The sequence below is a fragment of the Pelophylax lessonae genome (assembly GCF_965119305.1).
Source record: "Pelophylax lessonae genome assembly, chromosome: 1".
NCBI lineage: Eukaryota > Metazoa > Chordata > Amphibia > Anura > Ranidae > Pelophylax > Pelophylax lessonae.
The window spans coordinates 350,001-374,526 of record NC_138768.1 but is presented as its reverse complement, the minus strand read 5'-3'; the positions used below and the strand labels follow the sequence as shown (position 1 = coordinate 374,526).

The following is a 24,526-nucleotide window of genomic DNA, read 5'->3' as shown; positions in this document are numbered from 1 at the left end:
AGAATTATTGGAATATTTCGGTATAAAGTGATGATTTCTCATACATGAAAGGGTTAATGGACTGCACCCTATTGGGTGTAGAGAGGAGGGGGCGGGGCGGAAAGGTGAAGGGAGGAGTCGGTGGGCGGATACACTCCGCTCTGTTCGGAATAATAAAGTTGGATTTGATGACGTGGCGGACAAGATGGCGGCCTCCATGTACAGAGCAGGGTGGGGAGTTCGGGGGCCCCTGAGGTGGTGTTGGGGTGTTTCAGGGGCCCGGGGGCGGAGCCTTTCCTCCGCAGAGTCGGGTCCCCGAGGTCTCCTGTACTGGGGGCCCCTGTGGTCGGGGGTGTGTCAGGGCAGTCAGGGGCCCCTGGATGTCAGGCTGTACCCCCGGGGGCCCCTGGTAGTTGGGGTCCGCTGTCTGCACTCAGGGGCGGGGGGGTATCGGGGCTCTCAGGGGCCCCCAGTAATTGGGGTCCCCCCTCAGCACTCCGGGGGGTTTGGGGGTTCTGTGTATCTCGGGGCGCTCCTGGGGGCCGGAGTGTGGTTGGGGGTTTGGCTCCTGGGGGCCCCAACAGTAGAAGCAGCCAAACCAGCGGACACCCCTCCCCCAGGGGGCCCCCCAGCCCCCGCCATCGATTCAACTTCATCGCTGATGTCGCCGACAAAACCTCCCCCGCTGTGGTCAACATCGAGATCCTGGGACGGTGAGACTCCTCCCCCTAAACACTGACACCCCACTGACTCCTCCCACCTGACACCCCCCTATACATCCCACTGACTCCTCCCCCACTGTGGTCAACATCAAGATCCTGGGACGGTGAGACTCCTCCCCTAAACACTGACTCCTCCCACCTGACACCCCTCTATACATCCCACTGACTCCTCCCCCACTGTGGTCAACATCGAGATCCTGGGACGGTGAGACTCCTCCCCTAAACACTGACTCCTCCCACCTGACACCCTACTGACTCCTCCCCCGCTGTGGTCAACATCGAGATCCTGGTACGGTGAGACTCCTCCCCCTAAACACTGACTCCTCCCACCTGACACCCCACTGACTCCTCCCACCTGACACCCCCTATACATCCCACTGACTCCTCCCCCGCTGTGGTCAACATCGAGATCCTGGGACGGTGAGACTCCTCCCCCTAAACACTGACTCCTCCCACCTGACACCCCCTATACATCCCACTGACTCCTCCCCCGCTGTGGTCAACATCGAGATCCTGGGACGGTGAGACTCCTCCCCCTAAACACTGACTCCTCCCACCTGACACCCCCTATACATCCCACTGACTCCTCCCCCGCTGTGGTCAACATCGAGATCCTGGGACGGTGAGACTCCTCCCCTAAACACTGACTCCTCCCACCTGACACCCCACTGACTCCTCCCACCTGACACCCCCTATACATCCCACTGACTCCTCCCCCGCTGTGGTCAACATCGAGATCCTGGGACGGTGAGACTCCTCCCCTAAACACTGACTCCTCCCACCTGACACAACCCTATACATCCCACTGACTCCTCCCCCCGCCATGGTCAACATTGAGACCCTGGGACGGTGAGTGCGGGGCCCCCCTAAACACTGACTCCTCCCACCTGACACACCCTATAATTACACTGACTCCTCCCACCTGACACACTGACTCCTCCCACCTGACACCCCCCATACATCACACTGACTCCTCCCACCTGACACCGCCCATACATTGCACTGACTCCTCCCCCGCCGTGGTCAACATCGAGATCCTGGGATGGTGAGTGCGGGGCCCCTAAACATTGACTCCTCCCACCTGACACACCCCCTATACATCACACTGACTCCTCCCACCTGACACCCCCCATACATCCCACTGTCTCCTCCCACCTGACACCCCCCATACATCCCACTGTCTCCTCCCACCTGACACCCCCCATACATCCCACTGTCTCCTCCCACCTGACAACCCCCATACATTACACTAACTCCTCCCACCTGACACCCCCACATCACACTGACTCCTCCCCCTGATACTCCCCATACATCCCACTGACTCCTCCCACCTGACACCGCCCATACATTGCACTGACTCCTCCCCCGCCGTGGTCAACATCGAGATCCTGGGATGGTGAGTGCGGGGCCCCTAAACATTGACTCCTCCCACCTGACACACCCCCTATACATCACACTGACTCCTCCCACCTGACACCCCCCATACATCCCACTGTCTCCTCCCACCTGACACCCCCCATACATCCCACTGTCTCCTCCCACCTGACACCCCCCATACATCCCACTGTCTCCTCCCACCTGACACCCCACCCATACATCACACTGACTCCTCCCACCTGACAACCCCCATACATTACACTAACTCCTCCCACCTGACACCCCCACATCACACTGACTCCTCCCCCTGATACTCCCCATACATCCCACTGACTCCTCCCACCTGACACCCCCCCATACATCCCTCTGACTCCTCCCACCTGACCCCCCCTCCTCCATCACCTGACATCTGACCTCCCCCCCATTCAGCCTTCTATGTAGTATATCTCCCATCATCCTCCTGACCCCCCCTATCTATGGATGTGACTGGTGATGGTGGGGGGATGGTAGTCAGTCCGGGGGGGGTGACATGTTCCTCCCTCTCTCCTCAGTCACCCATTCACAGGTCGGGAGGCGGTCCTCTCCAGCGGTTCGGGGTTCCTGGTAACGTCGGACGGTCTGATTGTCACCAATGCCCATGTGGTGGCCAATAAGAGAAGCGTGCGAGTGAAGCTGCAGAATGGGGAGGTTTATGAGGCCGTCGTCCGAGGCTTTGACCCCGTCCAGGACATCGCCACCATCAAGATTACATCCAAGGTAGGTGGACTGACCTCCCGCCTGCGTCCTGCCTGTAAGTACAACAGACTGACACCTCTTCTCTGCAGACTCCTCTCCCCACCCTTCCGCTGGGCCACTCCTCCGATGTCCGCCAAGGAGAATTCGTCGTCGCCATGGGAGCGCCGCACCTCCTCCGCAATACAATCACCTCCGGAATCGTCAGCACGGTGCAACGAGGGAGCCGGGAACTCGGCCTTTCCAACAAAGACATGGACTACATCCAGACCGACGCCATCATAGACGTGAGTGATGACATCATCATTATACATCCAGACCGACTCCATCATAGACGTGAGTGATGACATCATCATCATACATCCAGACCGACGCCATCATAGACGTGAGTGATGACATCATCATTATACATCCAGACCGACTCATCATAGACGTGAGTGATGACATCATCATTATACATCCAGACCGACTCATCATAGACGTGAGTGATGACATCATCATTATACATCCAGACCGACGCCATCATAGACGTGAGTGATGACATCATCATTATACATCCAGACCGACGCCATCATAGACGTGAGTGATGACATCATCATTATACATCCAGACCGACTCCATCATAGACGTGAGTGATGACATCATCATTATACATCCAGACCGACTCCATCATAGACGTGAGTGATGACATCATCATTATACATCCAGACCGACTCATCATAGACGTGAGTGATGACATCATCATTATACATCCAGACCGACGCCATCATAGACGTGAGTGATGACATCATCATTCTACATCCAGACCGACGCCATCATAGACGTGAGTGATGACATCATCATTATACATCCAGACCGACTCATCATAGACGTGAGTGATGACATCATCATTCTACATCCAGACCGACGCCATCATAGACGTGAGTGATGACATCATCATTATACATCCAGACCGACTCATCATAGACGTGAGTGATGACATCATCATTCTACATCCAGACCGACGCCATCATAGACGTGAGTGATGACATCATCATTATACATCCAGACCGACGCCATCATAGACGTGAGTGATGACATCATCATCATACATCCAGACCGACTCATCATAGACGTGAGTGATGACATCATCATTATACATCCAGACCGACTCATCATAGATGTGAGTGATGACATCATCATTATACATCCAGACCGACTCATCATAGACGTGAGTGATGACATCATCATTATACATCCAGACCGACGCCATCATAGATGTGAGTGATGACATCATCATTATACATCCAGACCGACTCATCATAGACGTGAGTGATGACATCATCATTATACATCCAGACCGACTCATCATAGACGTGAGTGATGACATCATCATTATACATCCAGACCGACTCCATCATAGACGTGAGTGATGACATCATCATTATACATCCAGACCGACTCCATCATAGACGTGAGTGATGACATCATCATTATACATCCAGACCGACTCATCATAGACGTGAGTGATGACATCATCATTATACATCCAGACCGACTCATCATAGACGTGAGTGATGACATCATCATTATACATCCAGACCGACGCCATCATAGACGTGAGTGATGACATCATCATTATACATCCAGACCGACGCCATCATAGACGTGAGTGATGACATCATCATTATACATCCAGACCGACGCCATCATAGACGTGAGTGATGACATCATCATTATACATCCAGACCGACGCCATCATAGACGTGAGTGATGACATCATCATTATACATCCAGACCGACTCATCATAGACGTGAGTGATGACATCATCATTATACATCCAGACCGACGCCATCATAGACGTGAGTGATGACATCATCATTATACATCCAGACCGACTCATCATAGACGTGAGTGATGACATCATCATTATACATCCAGACCGACTCCATCATAGACGTGAGTGATGACATCATCATTATACATCCAGACCGACTCCATCATAGACGTGAGTGATGACATCATCATTATACATCCAGACCGACTCATCATAGACGTGAGTGATGACATCATCATCATACATCCAGACCGACTCATCATAGACGTGAGTGATGACATCATCATCCTACATCCAGACCTACTCATCATAGACGTAAGTGATGACATCATCATTATACATCCAGACCGACTCCATCATAGATGTGAGTGATGACATCATCATTATACATCCAGACCGACTCCATCATAGACGTGAGTGATGACATCATCATTATACATCCAGACCGACTCCATCATAGACGTGAGTGATGACCTCATCATCATACATCCAGACCGACTCATCATAGACGTGAGTGATGACATCATCATTATACATCCAGACCGACTCCATCATAGACGTGAGTGATGACATCATCATTATACATCCAGACCGACTCATCATAGACGTGAGTGATGACATCATCATTATACATCCAGACCGACGCCATCATAGACGTGAGTGATGACATCATCATTATACATCCAGACCGACTCATCATAGATGTGAGTGATGACATCATCATCATACATCCAGACCGACTCCATCATAGACGTGAGTGATGACATCATCATTATACATCCAGACCGACTCATCATAGACGTGAGTGATGACATCATCATTATACATCCAGACCGACGCCATCATAGACGTGAGTGATGACATCATCATTATACATCCAGACCGACTCATCATAGACGTGATGATGACATCATCATTCTACATCCAGACCGACGCCATCATAGACGTGAGTGATGACATCATCCTTATACATCCAGACCGACGCCATCATAGACGTGAGTGATGACATCATCATTATACATCCAGACCGACGCCATCATAGACGTGAGTGATGACATCATCATCATACATCCAGACCGACGCCATCATAGACGTGAGTGATGACATCATCATTATACATCCAGACCGACTCATCATAGACGTGAGTGATGACATCATCATTATACATCCAGACCGACGCCATCATAGATGTGAGTGATGACATCATCATTATACATCCAGACCGACTCATCATAGACGTGAGTGATGACATCATCATTATACATCCAGACCGACGCCATCATAGATGTGAGTGATGACATCATCATTATACATCCAGACCGACTCATCATAGATGTGAGTGATGACATCATCATCATACATCCAGACCGACTCATCATAGACGTGAGTGATGACATCATCATTCTACATCCAGACCGACGCCATCATAGACGTGAGTGATGACATCATCATTATACATCCAGACCGACGCCATCATAGACGTGAGTGATGACATCATCATTATACATCCAGACCGACGCCATCATAGACGTGAGTGATGACATCATCATCATACATCCAGACCGACGCCATCATAGACGTGAGTGATGACATCATCATTATACATCCAGACCGACTCATCATAGACGTGAGTGATGACATCATCATTATACATCCAGACCGACGCCATCATAGACGTGAGTGATGACATCATCATTATACATCCAGACCGACTCATCATAGACGTGAGTGATGACATCATCATCATACATCCAGACCGACTCATCATAGACGTGAGTGATGACATCATCATTATACATCCAGACCGACTCATCATAGACGTGAGTGATGACATCATCATTATACATCCAGACCGACGCCATCATAGACGTGAGTGATGACATCATCATTATACATCCAGACCGACGCCATCATAGACGTGAGTGATGACATCATCATTATACATCCAGACCGACGCCATCATAGACGTGAGTGATGACATCATCATTCTACATCCAGACCGACTCCATCATAGACGTGAGTGATGACATCATCATTATACATACAGACCGACTCATCATAGATGTGAGTGATGACATCATCATTATACATCCAGACCGACTCCATCATAGACGTGAGTGATGACATCATCATTATACATCCAGACCGACGCCATCATAGACGTGAGTGATGACATCATCATTATACATCCAGACCGACTCATCATAGACGTGAGTGATGACATCATCATTATACATCCAGACCGACTCATCATAGACGTGAGTGATGACATCATCATTATACATCCAGACCGACGCCATCATAGATGTGAGTGATGACATCATCATTATACATCCAGACCGACTCCATCATAGACGTGAGTGATGACATCATCATTATACATCCAGACCGACTCCATCATAGACGTGAGTGATGACATCATCATTATACATCCAGACCGACTCATCATAGATGTGAGTGATGACATCATCATTATACATCCAGACCGACTCCATCATAGACGTGAGTGATGACATCATCATTATACATCCAGACCGACTCATCATAGACGTGAGTGATGACATCATCATTATACATCCAGACCGACTCCATCATAGACGTGAGTGATGACATCATCATTATACATCCAGACCGACTCATCATAGACGTGAGTGATGACATCATCATTCTACATCCAGACCGACTCATCATAGACGTGAGTGATGACATCATCATCATACATCCAGACCGACTCATCATAGACGTGAGTGATGACATCATCATTATACATCCAGACCGACTCATCATAGACGTGAGTGATGACATCATCATCATACATCCAGACCGACGCCATCATAGACGTGAGTGATGACATCATCATTATACATCCAGACCGACGCCATCATAGACGTGAGTGATGTCATCGTAGGTGGGAGTCCTCCTCGGTCCTCCTCATTCCCCCGACCATTTTTATATCAGGAGTGAGGTCATCATCACCCCTACAACCAATCCAACCTAATTTATCTCTGCCCCTCCCTCTGTGCTCTGCTGAGAGCTGTGATTGGCTCCTGTGTACAAGCTCCGTATTTGGTGACCCTAGAAGGACTCCTCTCCCGCACTTTTCCAAAATATCCAAACCAGATTGGATGCCAGAAAGGAGTAAGTCATGTGATCAGATGAAGGCGGAGCTTCTGTTGTGTGACACCTTTTTGTACTTCTGTCCCCGTCCAGGTCGGTAATTCTGGAGGCCCGCTGGTCAACCTGGTGAGTACCTACCTAGTGTATACCCCTCGTATTACCCCTCCCCCCACTTATTCCCCCCTCCCCCACCTCTATTTATATTATACTCTTCATACCCCCCTGTATACTACACTCATCACAATCCCCCCATATATGAATTACCTGCACTTGTGACAGCCAATAGGCGCCCCCTCCTGTGGCAGCCAGTCGGACTCCTCCCCCCCCTCCGGTGGCAGCCAGTCGGACCCCTCCTCTCCCCCCTCCTGTGGCAGCCAGTCAAACTCCTCCCCCCCTCCTGTGGCAGCCAGTCGGACTCCTCCTCTTCCCCCCTCCTGTGGCAGTGGCAGCCAGTTGGACTCCTCCTGCCCCCCCCTACTGTGGCAGCCAGTCGGACTCCTCCCCCCCCCCCCTCCGGTGGCAGCCAGTCGGACCCCTCCTCTCCCCCCTCCTGTGGCAGCCAGTCAAACTCCTCCCCCCCTCCTGTGGCAGCCAGTCGGACTCCTCCTCTTCCCCCCTCCTGTGGCAGTGGCAGCCAGTTGGACTCCTCCTGCCCCCCCCCTACTGTGGCAGCCAGTCGGACTCCTCCCCCCCCTCTGGTGGCAGCCAGTCGGACTCCTCCTCTCCCCCCTCCTGTGGCAGCCAGTCAAACTCCTCCCCCCCTCCTGTGGCAGCCAGTCGGACTCCTCCTCTTCCCCCCTCCTGTGGCAGTGGCAGCCAGTTGGACTCCTCCTGCCCCCCCCTACTGTGGCAGCCAGTCGGACTCCTCCCCCCCCCCTCCGGTGGCAGCCAGTCGGACTCCTCCTCTCCCCCCTCCTGTGGCAGCCAGTCGAACTCCTCCCCCCCTCCTGTGGCAGCCAGTCGGACTCCTCCTCTTCCCCCCTCCTGTGGCAGTGGCAGCCAGTTGGACTCCTCCTGCCCCCCTCCTGTGGCAGCCAGTCGGACTCCTCCTCTCCCCCCTCCTGTGGCAGTGGCAGCCAGTCGGACTCCTCCCCCCCCTCCTGTGGCAGCCAGTCGGACTCCTCCCCCCCCTCCTGTGGCAGCCAGTCGGACTCCTCCCCCCCCCCTCCTGTGGCAGCCAGTCGGCCTCCTCCTCTCCCCCCTCCTGTGGCAGCCAGTCGGACTCCTCCCCCCCCCTCCGATGGCAGCCAGTTGGACTCCTCTCCCCCCTCCTGTGGCAGCCAGTCGGCCTCCTCCTCTCCCCCCTCCTGTGGCAGCCAGTCGGACTCCTCCACTCCCCCCTCCTGTGGCAGCCAGTCGGACTCCTCCACTCCCCCCTCCGGTGGCAGCCAGTCGGACTCCTCCTCTCCCCCCTCCTGTGGCAGCCAGTTGGACTCCTCCTCTTCCCCCCTCCTGTGGCAGTGGCAGCCAGTTGGACTCCTCCTCTCCCCCCTCCGGTGGCAGCCAGTCGGACTCCTCCTCTCCCCCCTCCTGTGGCAGCCAGTTGGACTCCTCCTCTTCCCCCCTCCGGTGGCAGCCAGTCGGACTCCTCCTCTCCCCCCTCCGGTGGCAGCCAGTCGGACTCCTCCTCTCCCCCCTCCGGTGGCAGCCAATCGGCCTCCTCCTCTCCCCCCTCCTATGGCAGCCAGTCGGACTCCTCCTCTCCCCCCTCCTGTGGCAGCCAGTTGGACTCCTCCTCTTCCCCCCTCCTGTGGCAGTGGCAGCCAGTTGGACTCCTCCTCTCCCCCCTCCTGTGGCAGCCAGTCGGACTCCTCCTCTCCCCCCTCCGGTGGCAGCCAGTCGGACTCCTCCTCTCCCCCCTCCGGTGGCAGCCAGTTGGACTCCTCCTCTTCCCCCCTCCTGTGGCAGTGGCAGCCAGTTGGACTCCTCCTCTCCCCCCTCCTGTGGCAGCCAGTTGGACTCCTCCTCTTCCCCCCTCCTGTGGCAGTGGCAGCCAGTTGGACTCCTCCTCTCCCCCCTCCTGTGGCAGCCAGTCGGACTCCTCCTCTCCCCCCTCCGGTGGCAGCCAGTCGGACTCCTCCTCTCCCCCCTCCTATGGCAGCCAGTTGGACTCCTCCTCTCCCCCCTCCTGTGGCAGCCAGTCGGACTCCTCCTCTCCCCCCTCCGGTGGCAGCCAATCGGCCTCCTCCTCTCCCCCCTCCTATGGCAGCCAGTCGGACTCCTCCTCTCCCCCCTCCTGTGGCAGCCAGTCGAACCCCCCCCCCTTTCCTGTGGCAGCCAGTCGGACTCCTCCTCCCCCCCTCCTGTGGCAGCCAGTCGGACTCCCCCCCCCCCCCCCCCTCCTGTGGCAGCCAGTCGGACTCCTCCTCCCCCCCCCTCCTGTGGCAGCCAGTCGGACTCCTCCTCCCCCCCCTCCTGTGGCAGCCAGTCGGACTCCTCCTCCCCCCCCTCCTGTGGCTGCCAGTCGGACTCCTCTCCCCCCTCCTGTAGCAGCCAACCGGACTCCTCCCCCCCTTCATGTGCAGCCAGTCGGACTCCTCCCCCCCTCCTGTGGCAGCCAGTCGGACTCCTCCTCTCCCCCCTCCTGTACTCGGACTGTTCTCTGTGTCTCAGGATGGCGAGGTGATTGGGATAAACACCCTGAAGGTGACAGCCGGAATTTCCTTCGCCATTCCCTCCGACCGAGTGCGGGATTTCCTCCAACAGGAAGACAAGAAGAATCAGAGTAAGGAGGGGGAGGGGCATCACCTGGGTGTGTCCGATATTCTCCGCCTCCACTGAGTGCAGAGGTCACTATATGGGGGGGGGGGTGAGAATAGATCCTGGGGGGTGGAGTCTAAATCTTGGGAGAGGGGTAGGAATATATTGTGGTAGATGAGGGGCCGGAGTATAGATCCTGGGGGAGGGGGAGGAATATATCGGAGTATAGATCCTGGGGGAGGGGGAGGAATATATCGGAGTATAGATCCTGGGGGAGGGGGAGGAATATATCGGAGTATAGATCCTGGGGGAGGGGGAGGAATATATCGGAGTATAGATCCTGGGGGAAGGGGAGGAATATATCGGAGTATAGATCCTGGGGAGGGGTGAGAATAGGTCCTGGTAGATTAGATGGGGGGGGGAGTAGTATAGATCCTGGGGGAGGGGGAGGAATATATCGGAGTATAGATCCTGGGGGAGGGGGAGGAATATATCGGAGTATAGATCCTGGGGGAGGGGTGAGAATAGGTCCTGGTAGATTAGATGGGGGGGGGGATTAGTATAGATCCTGGGGGAGGGATGTGAATATATTATTTTATATAGGGGGTTAAAGTATATATCCTGGGGAGTAGTAGGTGGGAGGGAACGGTAATTATATCCTGGGGGGATGGGGAGCGACAAATAAATCCTGGAGGGGGGGTGTGAATATACCCTCATAAATGAGGGGGGTGGAGTTTAGATCCAGGGGGAGGGGTGTGAGCATATCTTGGTGGGTGGGCGAGGGAGGGGGTGGAGTATAGATCCCAGGGGGAGGGGTGTGAGCATATCTTTGTGGATGGGGGAGGGAGGGGGTGGAGTTTAGATCCAGGGGGAGGGGTGTGAGCATATCTTGGTGGATGGGGGAGGGAGGGGGTGGAGTATAGATCCCAGGGGGAGGGGTGTGAGCATATCTTGGTGGATGGGGGAGGGAGGGGGTGGAGTATAGATCCCAGGGGGAGGGGTGTGAGCATATCTTGGTGGATGGGGGAGGGAGGGGGTGGAGTATAGATCCCAGGGGGAGGGGTGTGAGCATATCTTGGTGGATGGGGGAGGGAGGGGGTGGAGTCAGGTTGTAGTCATGTGACTGTGGTGTCTTCTGCAGGTTCTTGGTTCAAGAAGTCGGAGGTGCAGCAGAGGTACATCGGGATCACAATGCTGACACTCACCCAGAGGTATGATGGGAGGTCACATGACTGAGATCTACAATACCATATACTACATTCTGCCATGCCCCTCCCCCTCCCCCCATGTCCCCTCCCCCCTTCTGGTCACGTGGTGGGGTCTCTGCTATCAGAGGGATTGTCCCGCCCATATTCCCCTTTGTTCCCTCCCCGTTTGGTCACATGGTGGGGTCTTCTTTATTGCTGTCGGGGTTGATGATGTCATTTAGGGGCGGGCTCTTCTTGCTGGGCGGTTCTAATGAGACTTTCATTTTTCTGTGTAGGATTCTGGCTGACATGAAGTTCCGGGACCCGACTTTTCCTGACGTCTCTCATGGCGTTCTCATCCACAGAGTCATCATCGGCTCCCCGGCGCACCAGTGAGTCCAGCATGGGGGTGGGGACAGTTCTACCATGTGACTGACTGTATTCCAGTGCTGCCCTCTACCTATAGATTGGCAGAATGCACCTTTATGCTCCTCTTCCCCTCGTCCTCCCAGTAGAAGGACTCTGAGATTCCTCTTCCCCCTCCTCCTCCCAGTAGAAGGGCTCTGAGATTCCTCTTCCCCCTCCTCCTCCCAGTAGAAGGACTCTGAGATTCCTCTTCCCCTCCTCCTCCCAGTAGAAGGACTCTGAGATTCCTCTTCCCCCTCCTCCTCCCAGTAGAGGGCTCTGAGATTCCTCTTCGCCCTCCTCCTCCCAGTAGAAGGGCTCTGAGATTCCTCTTCGCCCTCCTCCTCCCAGTAGAAGGACTCTGAGATTCCTCTTCCCCCTCCTCCTCCCAGTAGAAGGACTCTGAGATTCCTCTTCCCCTCCTCCTCCCAGTAGAAGGACTCTGAGCTTCCTCTTCCCCCTCCTCCTCCCAGTAGAAGGGCTCTGAGATTCCTCTTCGCCCTCCTCCCAGTAGAAGGACTCTGAGATTCCTCTTCCCCTCCTCCTCCCAGTAGAAGGACTCTGAGATTCCTCTTCACCTTCCTCCCAGTAGAAGGACTCTGAGATTCCTCTTCCCCTCCTTCTCCCAGTAGAAGGACTCTGAGATTCCTCTTCCCCTCCTCCTCCCAGTAGAAGGACTCTGAGATTCCTCTTCCCCTCCTCCTCCCAGTAGAAGGACTCTGAGATTCCTCTTCACCTTCGTCCCAGTAGAAGGACTCTGAGATTCCTCTTCCCATCCTCCTCCCAGTAGAAGGACTCTGAGATTCCTCTTCCCCTCCTCCTCCCAGTAGAAGGACTCTGAGATTCCTCTTCCCCTCCTCCTCCCAGTAGAAGGGCTCTGAGATTCCTCTTCGCCCTCCTCCTCCCAGTAGAAGGACTCTGAGATTCCTCTTCCCCTCCTCCTCCCAGTAGAAGGACTCTGAGATTCCTCTTCACCTTCCTCCTCCCAGTAGAAGGACTCTGAGATTCCTCTTCACCTTCCTCCTCCCAGTAGAAGGACTCTGAGATTCCTCTTCACCTTCCTCCCAGCAGAAGGACTCTGAGATTCCTCTTCCCCTCCTCCTCCCAGTAGAAGGACTCTGAGATTCCTCTTCCCCTCCTCCTCCCAGTAGAAGGGCTCTGAGATTCCTCTTTGCCCTCCTCCTCCCAGTAGAAGGACTCTGAGATTCCTCCTCCCCCTCCTCCTCCCAGTAGAAGGACTCTGAGATTCCTCCTCCCCCTCCTCCTCCCAGTAGAAGGACTCTGAGATTCCTCCTCCCCCTCCTCCTCCCAGTAGAAGGACTCTGAGATTCCTCCTCCCCCTCCTCCTCCCAGTAGAAGGACTCTGAGATTCCTCCTCCCCCTCCTCCTCCCAGTAGAAGGACTCTGAGATTCCTCTTCCCCCTCCTCCTCCCAGTAGAAGGACTCTGAGATTCCTCTTCCCCCTCCTCCTCCCAGTAGAAGGACTCTGAGATTCCTCCTCCCCCTCCTCCTCCCAGTAGAAGGACTCTGAGATTCCTCTTCCCCCTCCTCCTCCCAGTAGAAGGACTCTGAGATTCCTCTTTGCCCTCCTCCTCCCAGTAGAAGGACTCTGAGATTCCTCTTCACCTTCCTCCTCCCAGTAGAAGGACTCTGAGATTCCTCTTCACCTTCCTCCCAGTAGAAGGACTCTGAGATTCCTCTTCCCCTCCTCCTCCCAGTAGAAGGACTCTGAGATTCCTCTTCCCCTCCTCCTCCCAGTAGAAGGGCTCTGAGATTCCTCCTCCCCCTCCTCCTCCCAGTAGAAGGACTCTGAGATTCCTCTTCCCCCTCCTCCTCCCAGTAGAAGGACTCTGAGATTCCTCTTTGCCCTCCTCCTCCCAGTAGAAGGACTCTGAGATTCCTCTTCACCTTCCTCCCAGTAGAAGGACTCTGAGATTCCTCTTCCCCTCCTCCTCCCAGTAGAAGGACTCTGAGATTCCTCTTCCCCTCCTCCTCCCAGTAGAAGGGCTCTGAGATTCCTCTTTGCCCTCCTCCTCCCAGTAGAAGGACTCTGAGATTCCTCCTCCCCCTCCTCCTCCCAGTAGAAGGACTCTGAGATTCCTCCTCCCCCTCCTCCTCCCAGTAGAAGGACTCTGAGATTCCTCCTCCCCCTCCTCCTCCCAGTAGAAGGACTCTGAGATTCCTCTTCCCCCTCCTCCTCCCAGTAGAAGGACTCTGAGATTCCTCTTCCCCCTCCTCCTCCCAGTAGAAGGACTCTGAGATTCCTCCTCCCCCTCCTCCTCCCAGTAGAAGGACTCTGAGATTCCTCTTCCCCCTCCTCCTCCCAGTAGAAGGACTCTGAGATTCCTCCTCCCCCTCCTCCTCCCAGTAGAAGGACTCTGAGATTCCTCTTCCCCTCCTCCTCCCAGTAGAAGAACTCTGAGATTCCTCTTCCCCCTCCTCCTCCCAGTAGAAGGACTCTGAGATTCCTCTTCCCCCTCCTCCTCCCAGTAGAAGGACTCTGAGATTCCTCCTCCCCCTCCTCCTCCCAGTAGAAGGACTCTGAGATTCCTCTTCCCCCTCCTCCTCCCAGTAGAAGAACTCTGAGATTCCTCTTCCCCCTCCTCCTCCCAGTAGAAGGACTCTGAGATTCCTCTTCCCCCTCCTCCTCCCAGTAGAAGGACTCTGAGATTCCTCTTCCCCCTCCTCCTCCCAGTAGAAGGACTCTGAGATTCCTCCTCCCCCTCCTCCTCCCAGTAGAAGGACTCTGAGATTCCTCTTCCCCCTCCTCCTCCCAGTAGAAGGACTCTGAGATTCCTCTTCCCCCTCCTCCTCCCAGTAGAAGGACTCTGAGATTCCTCCTCCCCCTCCTCCTCCCAGTAGAAGGACTCTGAGATTCCTCTTCCCCCCCTCCTCCCAGTAGAAGAACTCTGAGATTCCTCTTCCCCCTCCTCCTCCCAGTAGAAGGACTCTGAGATTCCTCTTCCCCCTCCTCCTCCCAGTAGAAGGACTCTGAGATTCCTCTTCCCCCTCCTCCTCCCAGTAGAAGGGCTCTGAGATTCCTCTCCCTTTTTGTAAGTTCTGGTGACTCAGGTCGGGGTATTCTCTTCTATTCTCCATCCATCAGGTGGTGGATCCTTCCTTCCCACACAGTAAGTCCATTCTTCCCCATGGGTGGATCCTTTCTTCCACACAGTAAGAGATTCCTCTTCCCCATGGGTGGATCCTTTCTTCCACACAGTAAGAGATTCCTCTTCCCCATGGGTGGATCCTTTCTTCCACACAGTAAGAGATTCCTCTTCCCCATGGGTGGATCCTTTCTTCCACACAGTAAGAGATTCCTCTTCCCCATGGGTGGATCCTTTCTTCCTTCCACACAGTAAGAGATTCCTCTTCCCCATGGGTGGATCCTTCCTTCCTTCCACACAGTAAGAGATTCCTCTTCCCCATGGGTGGATCCTTCCTTCCTTCCACACAGTAAGAGATTCCTCTTCCCCATGGGTGGATCCTTCCTTCCCCACAGTAAGTCCATTCTTCCCCATGGGTGGATCCTTTCTTCCTTCCACACAGTAAGAGATTCCTCTTCCCCATGGGTGGATCCTTCCTTCCTTCCACACAGTAAGAGATTCCTCTTCCCCATGGGTGGATCCTTCCTTCCTTCCACACAGTAAGAGATTCCTCTTCCCCATGGGTGGATCCTTCCTTCCCACAGTAAGTCCATTCTTCCCCATGGGTGGATCCTTCCTTCCCCACAGTAAGAGATTCCTCTTCCCCATGGGTGGATCCTTCCTTCCCACAGTAAGTCCATTCTTCCCCATGGGTGGATCCTTCCTTCCCCACAGTAAGTCCATTCTTCCCAATGGGTGGATCCTTTCTTTCCCACAGTAAGTCCATTCTTCCCAATGGGTGGATCCTTTCTTCCCCACAGTAAGTCCATTCTTCCCCATGGGTGGATCCTTTCTTCCCCACAGTAAGTCCATTCTTCCCCATGGGTGGATCCTTTCTTCCCCACAGTAAGTCCATTCTTCCCCATGGGTGGATCCTTCCTTCCTTCCCCACAGTAAGTCCATTCTTCCCCATGAGTGGATTCTTCCTTCCACACAGTAAGAGATTCCTCTTCCCCATGGGTGGATCCTTTCTTCCCCACAGTAAGTCCATTCTTCCCCATGGGTGGATCCTTTCTTCCCCACAGTAAGTCCATTCTTCCCCATGAGTGGATTCTTCCTTCCACACAGTAAGAGATTCCTCTTCCCCATGGGTGGATCCTTCCTTCCTTCCACACAGTAAGAGATTCCTCTTCCCCATGGGTGGATCCTTCCTTCCACACAGTAAGAGATTCCTCTTCCCCATGGGTGGATCCTTCCTTCCACACAGTAAGAGATTCCTCTTCCCCATGGGTGGATCCTTCCTTCCACACAGTAAGAGATTCCTCTTCCCCATGGGTGGATCCTTTCTTCCACACAGTAAGAGATTCCTCTTCCCCATGGGTGGATCCTTCCTTCCACACAGTAAGAGATTCCTCTTCCCCATGGGTGGATCCTTTCTTCCACACAGTAAGAGATTCCTCTTCCCCATGGGTGGATCCTTCCTTCCACACAGTAAGAGATTCCTCTTCCCCATGGGTGGATCCTTTCTTCCACACAGTAAGAGATTCCTCTTCCCCATGGGTGGATCCTTTCTTCCACACAGTAAGAGATTCCTCTTCCCCATGGGTGGATCCTTCCTTCCACACAGTAAGAGATTCCTCTTCCCCATGGGTGGATCCTTTCTTCCACACAGTAAGAGATTCCTCTTCCCCATGGGTGGATCCTTCCTTCCACACAGTAAGAGATTCCTCTTCCCCATGGGTGGATCCTTCCTTCCACACAGTAAGAGATTCCTCTTCCCCATGGGTGGATCCTTCCTTCCACACAGTAAGAGATTCCTCTTCCCCATGGGTGGATCCTTTCTTCCCTGGTTTTATTGAGTTCTGGGGGCTCAGACCATCCATGTGCTGAGGGGTGTGGCTGTTATTCAGCTCCGCCAGCATTGGAACCTAAACCTTGTGGAACTTCAGCTGGCCTCTCTTGCCCCTCCCAGGGGGGAGGGCTGGCCTGATTGGCACACTGACCCCTCCCCTCTCTCTTGTGTTTCCTCAGAGCCGGCCTGAAGCCTGGAGACATCATCCTGGAGATAAACGCCCACAAGGCGGTGACCGCCGAGGATGTCTTTGATGCCGTGAACAGCCAACCAAAACTTGCGATGATTGTGCGGCGAGGGTACGAGACCCTGATGGTCAATGTCATCCCGGAGCCGGTGGAATGATTGGACAGTGTGAATCATGTGATCAGCGCCCCCCGGTGGGTACTCGGGGTCAGTGGAGGGAGACGTGCGGGTCTGGTAATTGGACTGAGAATGGACGGATCCATCATCCCCGGAATCCTGCCAAGTGTGGGCCCTCAGGAGGCTCCAATCACCGCCTCCTCTACACCCAGAGGGGGAATGGATGGGAGATTCGGAGGGGTCCATGTTGGGTGAATGACCCGTTTTGTGACCTTCCATACAGAATGTAAGTGGATTCCGCCATCATCCAGGATCATGTGATGTGTACAGGCTCCGCCTCTCTGAGTTTCTATGGGGGACATTAATTAGGAAGATCCCTGCCTCCCCCAACCCTCTGGGTAGTATGGGGGAGGGGACATTACTGTCATCTTGTAATGCCGGAGTCCTGGCTTCACTTTCTACATGGGCACCATTTTTCTTCAGAACTCTGTAGAAAGCCCCGCCTTCATGAATAAATACAACCAATGAAAAGCCTCCTCTGTGTTTCCCTGATATTTGTCTCCACTGATGGGTTCCAGACCCGGGATTTCCTGGGAACTTTTGAAAATCTGAATTCCCTAAAAATGGGGGTGGGGCGTTGAGAGGGGCCAATAGCAGCCTGCATATTGCCCTGCAGGAAATGGGGGGCATAGAAAAATTATGTGAACAGTGGGAGGGGCTTAAAATTTAATTTTATGTACAGAGTGCCGTGGTCAGGGGTGGGCGATGCGAGGAGTGCCGTGGTCAGGGGTGGGCGATGCGAGGAGTGCCGTGGTCAGGGGTAGACGATGCGTGGAGTGCCGTGGTCAGGGGTGGGCGATGCGTGGAGTGCCGTGGTCAGGGGTGGGCGATGCGAGGAGTGCCGTGGTCAGGGGTGGGCGGTGCATGGAGTGCCGTGGTCAGGGGTGGGCGGTGCGTGGAGTGCCGTGGTCAGGGGTGGGCGATGCGCGGAGTGCCGTGGTCAGGGGTGGGCAGTGCGCAGAGTATTGGGGTCAGGGTTGGGCAATGCGCGGAGTGCAGGGGTCAGGGGTGGGTAATCGGCGGAGTGCCGTGGTCAGGGGGGGGCAATGCGCGGAGTGTCGGGTCAGGGGTGGGCAGTGCGCAGAGTATTGGGGTCAGGGTTGGGCAATGCGCGGAGTGCAGGGGTCAGGGGTGGGTAATTGGTGGAGTGTCGGGGTCAGGGGTGGGCAGTGCGCGGAGTGTCGGGGTCAGGGGTGGGCGATGCGAGGAGTGCCGTGGTCAGGGGTAGACGATGCGTGGAGTGTCGGGGTCAGGGGTGGGTAATTGGTGGAGTGTCGGGGTCAGGGGTGGACAGTGCGCGGAGTGTCGGGGTCAGAAGTATGTAACCTGCATGCATACATATACACTACAAACTACCCAATCAAACACTTACCTCTGTGATGACATCATCAGTTCCTCGTCTCCCCACTTCTGCTGGTAATGTTTGTTTCCACCCGGGGGGGCAACTCATCCCCACCCAATCCACTCTCCTCCCGCAAAACTCCTCCTCCTTTCCTGGCAGCCGACATCTCCTTCTGCAATCGGTCTGTTCCCCCCTCCTCTCCTCCCGCTCCCAGTCTGTTCCCCCTCCTCTCCTCTCGCTCCCAGTCTGTTCCCCCCTCCTCTCCTCTCGCTCCCAGTCTGTTCCCCCTCCCCTACTCCCACTCCCTGTCTGTTCCCCCTCCTCTCCTCCCGCTCCCAGTCTGTTCCCCCCTCCTCTCCTCTCGCTCCCTGTCTGTTCCCTCTCCTCTCCTCCTGCTCCCAGTCTGTTCCCCCTCCTCTCCTCCTGCTCCCAGTCTGTTCCCTCTCCTCTCCTCCTGCTCCCAGTCTGTTCCCCCTCCTCTCCTCCCGCTCCCAGTCTGTTCCCCCTCCTCTCCTCCTGCTCCCAGTCTGTTCCCCCTCCTCTCCTCCCGCTCCCAGTCTGTTCCCCCCTCCTCTCCTCACGCTCCCAGTCTGTTCCCCCCTCCTCTCCTCTCGCTCCCTGTCTGTTCCCTCTCCTCCCGCTCCCAGTCTGTTCCCTCTCCTCCCGCTCCCAGTCTGTTCCCCCTCCTCTCCTCCTGCTCCCAGTCTGTTCCCCCTCCTCTCCTCCCGCTCCCAGTCTTTTCCCCCCTCCTCTCCTCTCGCTCCCTGTCTGTTCCCTCTCCTCCCGCTCCCGGTCTGTTCCCCCCTCCTCTCCTCCCGCTCCCGGTCTGTTCCCCCTCCTCTCCTCCCACTCCCGGTCTGTTCCCCCTCCTCTCCTCCCGCTCCCGGTCTGTTCCCCCTCCTCTCCTCCCGCTCCCGGTCTGTTCCCCCTCCTCTCCTCCCGCTCCCGGTCTGTTCCCCCTCCTCTCCTCCCGCTCCCGGTCTGTTCCCCCTCCTCCTCCCGCTCCCGGTCTGTTCCCCCTCCTCTCCTCCCGCTCCCGGTCTGTTCCCCCTCCTCTCCTCCCGCTCCCGGTCTGTTCCCCCTCCTCTCCTCCCACTCCCGGTCTGTTCCCCCTCCTCTCCTCCCACTCCCGGTCTGTTCTCCCTCCTCTCCTCCCGCTCCCGGGCTGTTCCCCCTCCTCTCCTCCCGCTCCCGGTCTGTTCCCCCTCCTCTCCTCCCGCACCCGGTCTGTTCTCCCTCCTCTCCTCCCACTCCCGGTCTGTTCCCCCTCCTCTCCTCCCGCTCCCGGTCTGTTCCCCCTCCTCTCCTCCCGCTCCCGGTCTGTTCCCCCTCCTCTCCTCCCGCACCCGGTCTGTTCTCCCTCCTCTCCTCCCGCTCCCGGTCTGTTCCCCCTCCTCTCCTCCCGCTCCCGGTCTGTTCCCCCTCCTCCTCCCGCTCCCGGTCTGTTCCCCCTCCTCTCCTCCCACTCCCGGTCTGTTCCCCCTCCTCTCCTCCCGCTCCCGGTCTGTTCCCCCTCCTCTCCTCCCGCTCCCGGTCTGTTCCCCCTCCTCTCCTCCCGCTCCCGGTCTGTTCCCCCTCCTCTCCTCCCGCTCCCGGTCTGTTCCCCCTCCTCTCCTCCCGCTCCCGGTCTGTTCTCCCTCCTCTACTCCCGCTCCCCGTTTGTTCCCCATCCTCTCACCCGACACCCAGCTGGGCGGGGCAGCAGGTCTGTCAAGAATGGTGCGGTTGGTCATTGTCCCCCAGGCTGTACCTAACTTGTAGAGGGAAGGGGCCTGGGCAGGTGGGGTGTCCCCTCAGACTATATATAACCTGTAGAGGGGAGGGGCCTGGGCAGGGGGGGTGTCCCCTCAGACTATATATAACCTGTAGAGGGGAGGGGCCTGGGCAGGGGGGGTGTCCCCTCAGACTATATATAACCTGTAGAGAGGAGGGTCCTGGGCAGGTGTGGTGTCCCCTCAGACTATATATAACCTGTAGAGAGGAGGGTCCTGGGCAGGGGGGGTTGTCCCCTCAGACTATATATAACCTGTAGAGAGGAGGGTCCTGGACAGGTGGGGTGTCCCCTCAGACTATGTATAACCTGTAGAGGGGAGGGGCCTGGGCAGGGGGGGTGTCCCCTCAGACTATGTATAACCTGTAGAGGGGAGGGGCCTGGACAGGTGGGGTGTCCCCTCAGAATATGTATAACCTGTAGAGGGGAGGGGCCTGGGCAGGGGGGGTTGTCCCCTCAGACTATGTATAACCTGTAGAGGGGAGGGGCCTGGACAGGTGGGGTGTCCCCTCAGACTATGTATAACCTGTAGAGGGGAGGGGCCTGGGCAGGGGGGGTGTCCCCTCAGACTATGTATAACCTGTAGAGGGGAGGGGCCTGGGCAGGGGGGGTGTCCCCTCAGACTATGTATAACCTGTAGAGGGGAGGGGCCTGGGCAGGGGGAGGTGTCCCCTCAGACTATGTATAACCTGTAGAGGGGAGGGGCCTGGGCAGGGGGGGTGTCCCCTCAGAATATGTATAACCTGTAGAGGGGAGGGGCCTGGACAGGTGGGGTGTCCCCTCAGACTATGTATAACCTGTAGAGGGGAGGGGCCTGGACAGGTGGGGTGTCCCCTCAGACTATGTATAACCTGTAGAGGGGAGGGGCCTGGGCAGGCAGGCGGAGTCTCAGGCATAGTACGGTTTGGTTTGACCATGGTGCAAGCTTGGAACTCTACAGACGTAAGGCAACCCGTCCTCCCTAGAACATCCGTTGTATTATCCCCATCCCCCGATGACAGACCACACTCTTACAGACTGGATACATGAGATTTTATAAAAGAAACATCACAACATGAATGAATGACATCACCAATAGTAAGAATGGCAGCGAATTGACAGAAGCACCTCTGAGGAAGACGTCATGTGACATGTCAGCACCCAGAATCCACCACATTGGAGGTCTATCACCATGGGGATACGTTCCATAGATGACATCTCCATGTATATGGTGAATGAACCCTGATCCGGATGGGTCTGGAGGTCCCATAGATGTGTATACTGCAGGCAGACAGGTCTGCCCATTACTACACATGTGCAAACTTTACAATTATCTCCATGCTGATTTGCCTATTTGCAGATTGGGTGATCCGGGGGAAAACTGTGCAATGGGGTAGAGAAGAGCTTAGAACGTCACCCCGCCCCCAAGTCACAAATAGACGAATCGGGAGAAGTTTGTTCATTTGGCAATCTACAACGGTACATATTTTGTATGGCCTTCAGGAAATCTCCAGCAACCAAAATTCTAAGGTAGACGTGAGACTGAAAGTTCAGTGATGATGGAAGTCCACAATTCAGATCATTTCCTCCGGGATTCCGGTTCCCGCCAGTCTGCAGCAAGACGAAGCTCCATGGATAAGGCCAAGAGGAACAGCCAGTCATCGGCTCTGGTCACCTGCAGATTATTCTATTGGAGTGTCACCTAGAGATGAACGGAGGGCAGGAGATGAACCTGGTGAGGATGGCCAGCTGAGAACATCCTCTGGTAGCAGCCAAGGCGAGCTGTACCTCCAGCTGCCGGACAATGTGAGGGGGAATTCTGGGATCTGTGGATGTGGTCACCTACAGTTTATTAGTGTCACCAAGAGATGACTAGAATGGAGTGGAGGGCAGGAGATGAACCTGGTGACCAGCTGAGAACATCCTCTGGTAGCAGCCAAGGCTAGTTGAGCCTCCAGCTGGTGGTGGACAATGTTGAAGGGAATTCTGGGATCTGTGGATGTGGTCACCTACAGTTTATTAGTGTCACCCAGAGGTGATTAGAATGGAGTGGAGGGCAGGAGATGAACCTGGTGACCAGCTGAGAACATCCTCTGGTAGCAGCCAAGGCTAGTTGAGCCTCCAGCTGGTGGTGGACAATGTTGAAGGGAATTCTGGGATCTGTGGATGTGGTCACCTACAGTTTATTAGTGTCACCCAGAGGTGATTAGAATGGAGTGGAGGGCAGGAGATGAACCTGGTGACCAGCTGAGAACATCCTCTGGTAGCAGCCAAGGCTAGTTGAGCCTCCAGCTGGTGGTGGACAATGTTGAAGGGAATTCTGGGATCTGTGGATGTGGTCACCTACAGTTTATTAGTGTCACCCAGAGGTGATTAGAATGGAGTGGAGGGCAGGAGATGAACCTGGTGACCAGCTGAGAACATCCTCTGGTAGCAGCCAAGGCTAGTTGAGCCTCCAGCTGGTGGTGGACAATGTTGAAGGGAATTCTGGGATCTGTGGATGTGGTCACCTACAGTTTATTAGTGTCACCCAGAGGTGATTAGAATGGAGTGGAGGGCAGGAGATGAACCTGGTGACCAGCTGAGAACATCCTCTGGTAGCAGCTGAAGCTCCAGCCGCTGGATATTTGGTTGAGAATTCGGAGATCTGCAGATTTGGTTGCTCAGTCACGAGGGCGATGAGATCTTCTCTCCTACAGAATCTGGTTGTTGAGCTGGCCCCGGTACTGCTCAAACTTTTTGTTTTCTTCTTCACTGAGTGCATCTCCTGAAATGAGACCACATGGGACAATTACAGAGATTTTCTTAAAGTAGAACTATAGGCAAAACTTTTTTTTTCATTTTGGATAGAGCGAGGGCGGGTTATAAACCCCGTTAGATTTTATTTATTTTTTTTTTAATTTGTATTTTTATTGTTGCAAAGTTGTCAAAGTACAAAAATCAGGTAAGAAAGAAGTAATCCATACATCAAATACAACAAACTGGATTTGCCAAATGTAAAATAATAAAGAAAGATTACAGAACTATCGTACCATCGCAATAAAACTTTGCTTGTTATTTTTAAAGTTTCGTTGTTCACGTCACAAATTGTAAACCAAAAATTCTAACACAAAAACATGGAGCCCCTGGGAGTCTCACATCCAGGGAATTAAAGCGGAGTTCCGGGCAGAGAAACGTTTTTTTGTTGAACATACCCCCGGGACAGTCAGGGTTGGCACATTCCACAATGGATGCCTCTGATCTGTCCTGGTTCGCACTTACCTTTTAGAAGAAATACTTACTTAGAAATTTTCTTCCACAGCGTTTCCATCTCGGTTGTGGGCAGCTGAAGCCGGCGCGGTCCTCTTCTCTGTCTTCTTCCGCGTCTTCGTGTCCCAGAATGCACTGCACCGGCCCCTCTCGTCACTTCCGGCGCGGCGCCGCATTCCTAAACAGCTTCTGGGCATGCCCAGAAGCTGTTTAGCAGGGGAATGCGGCGTCGCCCGGAAATGACGAGTGGGGCCGATGCGGCGCATTGATTCCTGGGAGCGATGACGTTTAGCTACCAGGAATCATCGCGAGGCAGGAAGTGACGGGGTGAGCCTCGGCGCTGGAGGAGGAAGCTGTCATAGGTGAGTATTTACGATCGTCAATAAAAAGGTGAGTAAACAAAAAAAAAAAAAATAACTATCCAATTCCTTTTCAGGTGCGGCATACCTAGCGGAGGGGCACAAAAAAAAAAAAATCTTTTTTGTGCCCGGAACTCCGCTTTAACAGATTTGTCATCTCATGAAGAGCTAAAGAAGAATTGAATGTTGGAGAACGTCTAAAGCCTAGTACACACGTAACGAATATCTGCCGACCGGTCGTCCGTCTTTTGTCCAGAGTTGTGTTTTGTTGGTTGGAATGTGCTCTAGACTGCACTGGACTTTTGTCGACCGACAGAATTCTACTTCAGAAGGGATGTCATGTGATAGAAGGGATGTCATGTGATAGTAGTGATGTCATGTGATAGAAGTGATGTCATGTGATAGAAGTGATGTCATGTGTTGGATCGCTTTCTTTGTGTTATTTCTTCTCTGGGCATGCCCAGTCTTGCTCATAAGATTTTTCCCTGT

General features: G+C 54.6%; 2 protein-coding genes across 8 annotated transcripts in view; one reads left to right on the top strand and one right to left on the bottom strand.

The window, feature by feature from the left end:
- Positions 1-2,721: 2,721 nt before the first annotated feature.
- Positions 2,722-17,382, top strand: HTRA2 (HtrA serine peptidase 2). Of its 2 annotated transcripts, XM_082243517.1 has the most exons (7): positions 2,722-2,834; positions 2,903-3,097; positions 7,838-7,870; positions 10,358-10,469; positions 11,586-11,655; positions 11,928-12,023; positions 17,154-17,382. In XM_082243517.1, the coding sequence occupies exons 2-7, from the start codon at positions 2,969-2,971 to the stop codon at positions 17,317-17,319; spliced, it is 606 nt and encodes a 201-aa protein (XP_082099643.1). In that variant the 5' UTR covers positions 2,722-2,834; positions 2,903-2,968; the 3' UTR covers positions 17,320-17,382. The 2 variants fall into 2 exon arrangements, with proteins under 2 accessions (XP_082099643.1, XP_082099644.1); XM_082243518.1 differs by lacking the exons at positions 2,722-2,834; positions 2,903-3,097 and adding an exon at positions 7,460-7,516.
- A 4,896-nt stretch (positions 17,383-22,278) lies between these two features.
- Positions 22,279-24,526, bottom strand: part of LOXL3 (lysyl oxidase like 3) — a 141,017-nt gene continuing 138,769 nt past the window's right edge. For 5 of the 6 annotated variants that reach the window (XM_082268903.1, XM_082268902.1, XM_082268905.1 and 2 more), the window contains one exon: positions 22,279-23,196. In XM_082268903.1, the coding sequence (XP_082125029.1) occupies positions 23,123-23,196 (74 nt within the window). In that variant the 3' untranslated portion in view covers positions 22,279-23,122. The remainder of the gene's footprint in view (positions 23,197-24,526) is intronic. The other variant, XM_082268904.1, reaches the window with a different exon arrangement.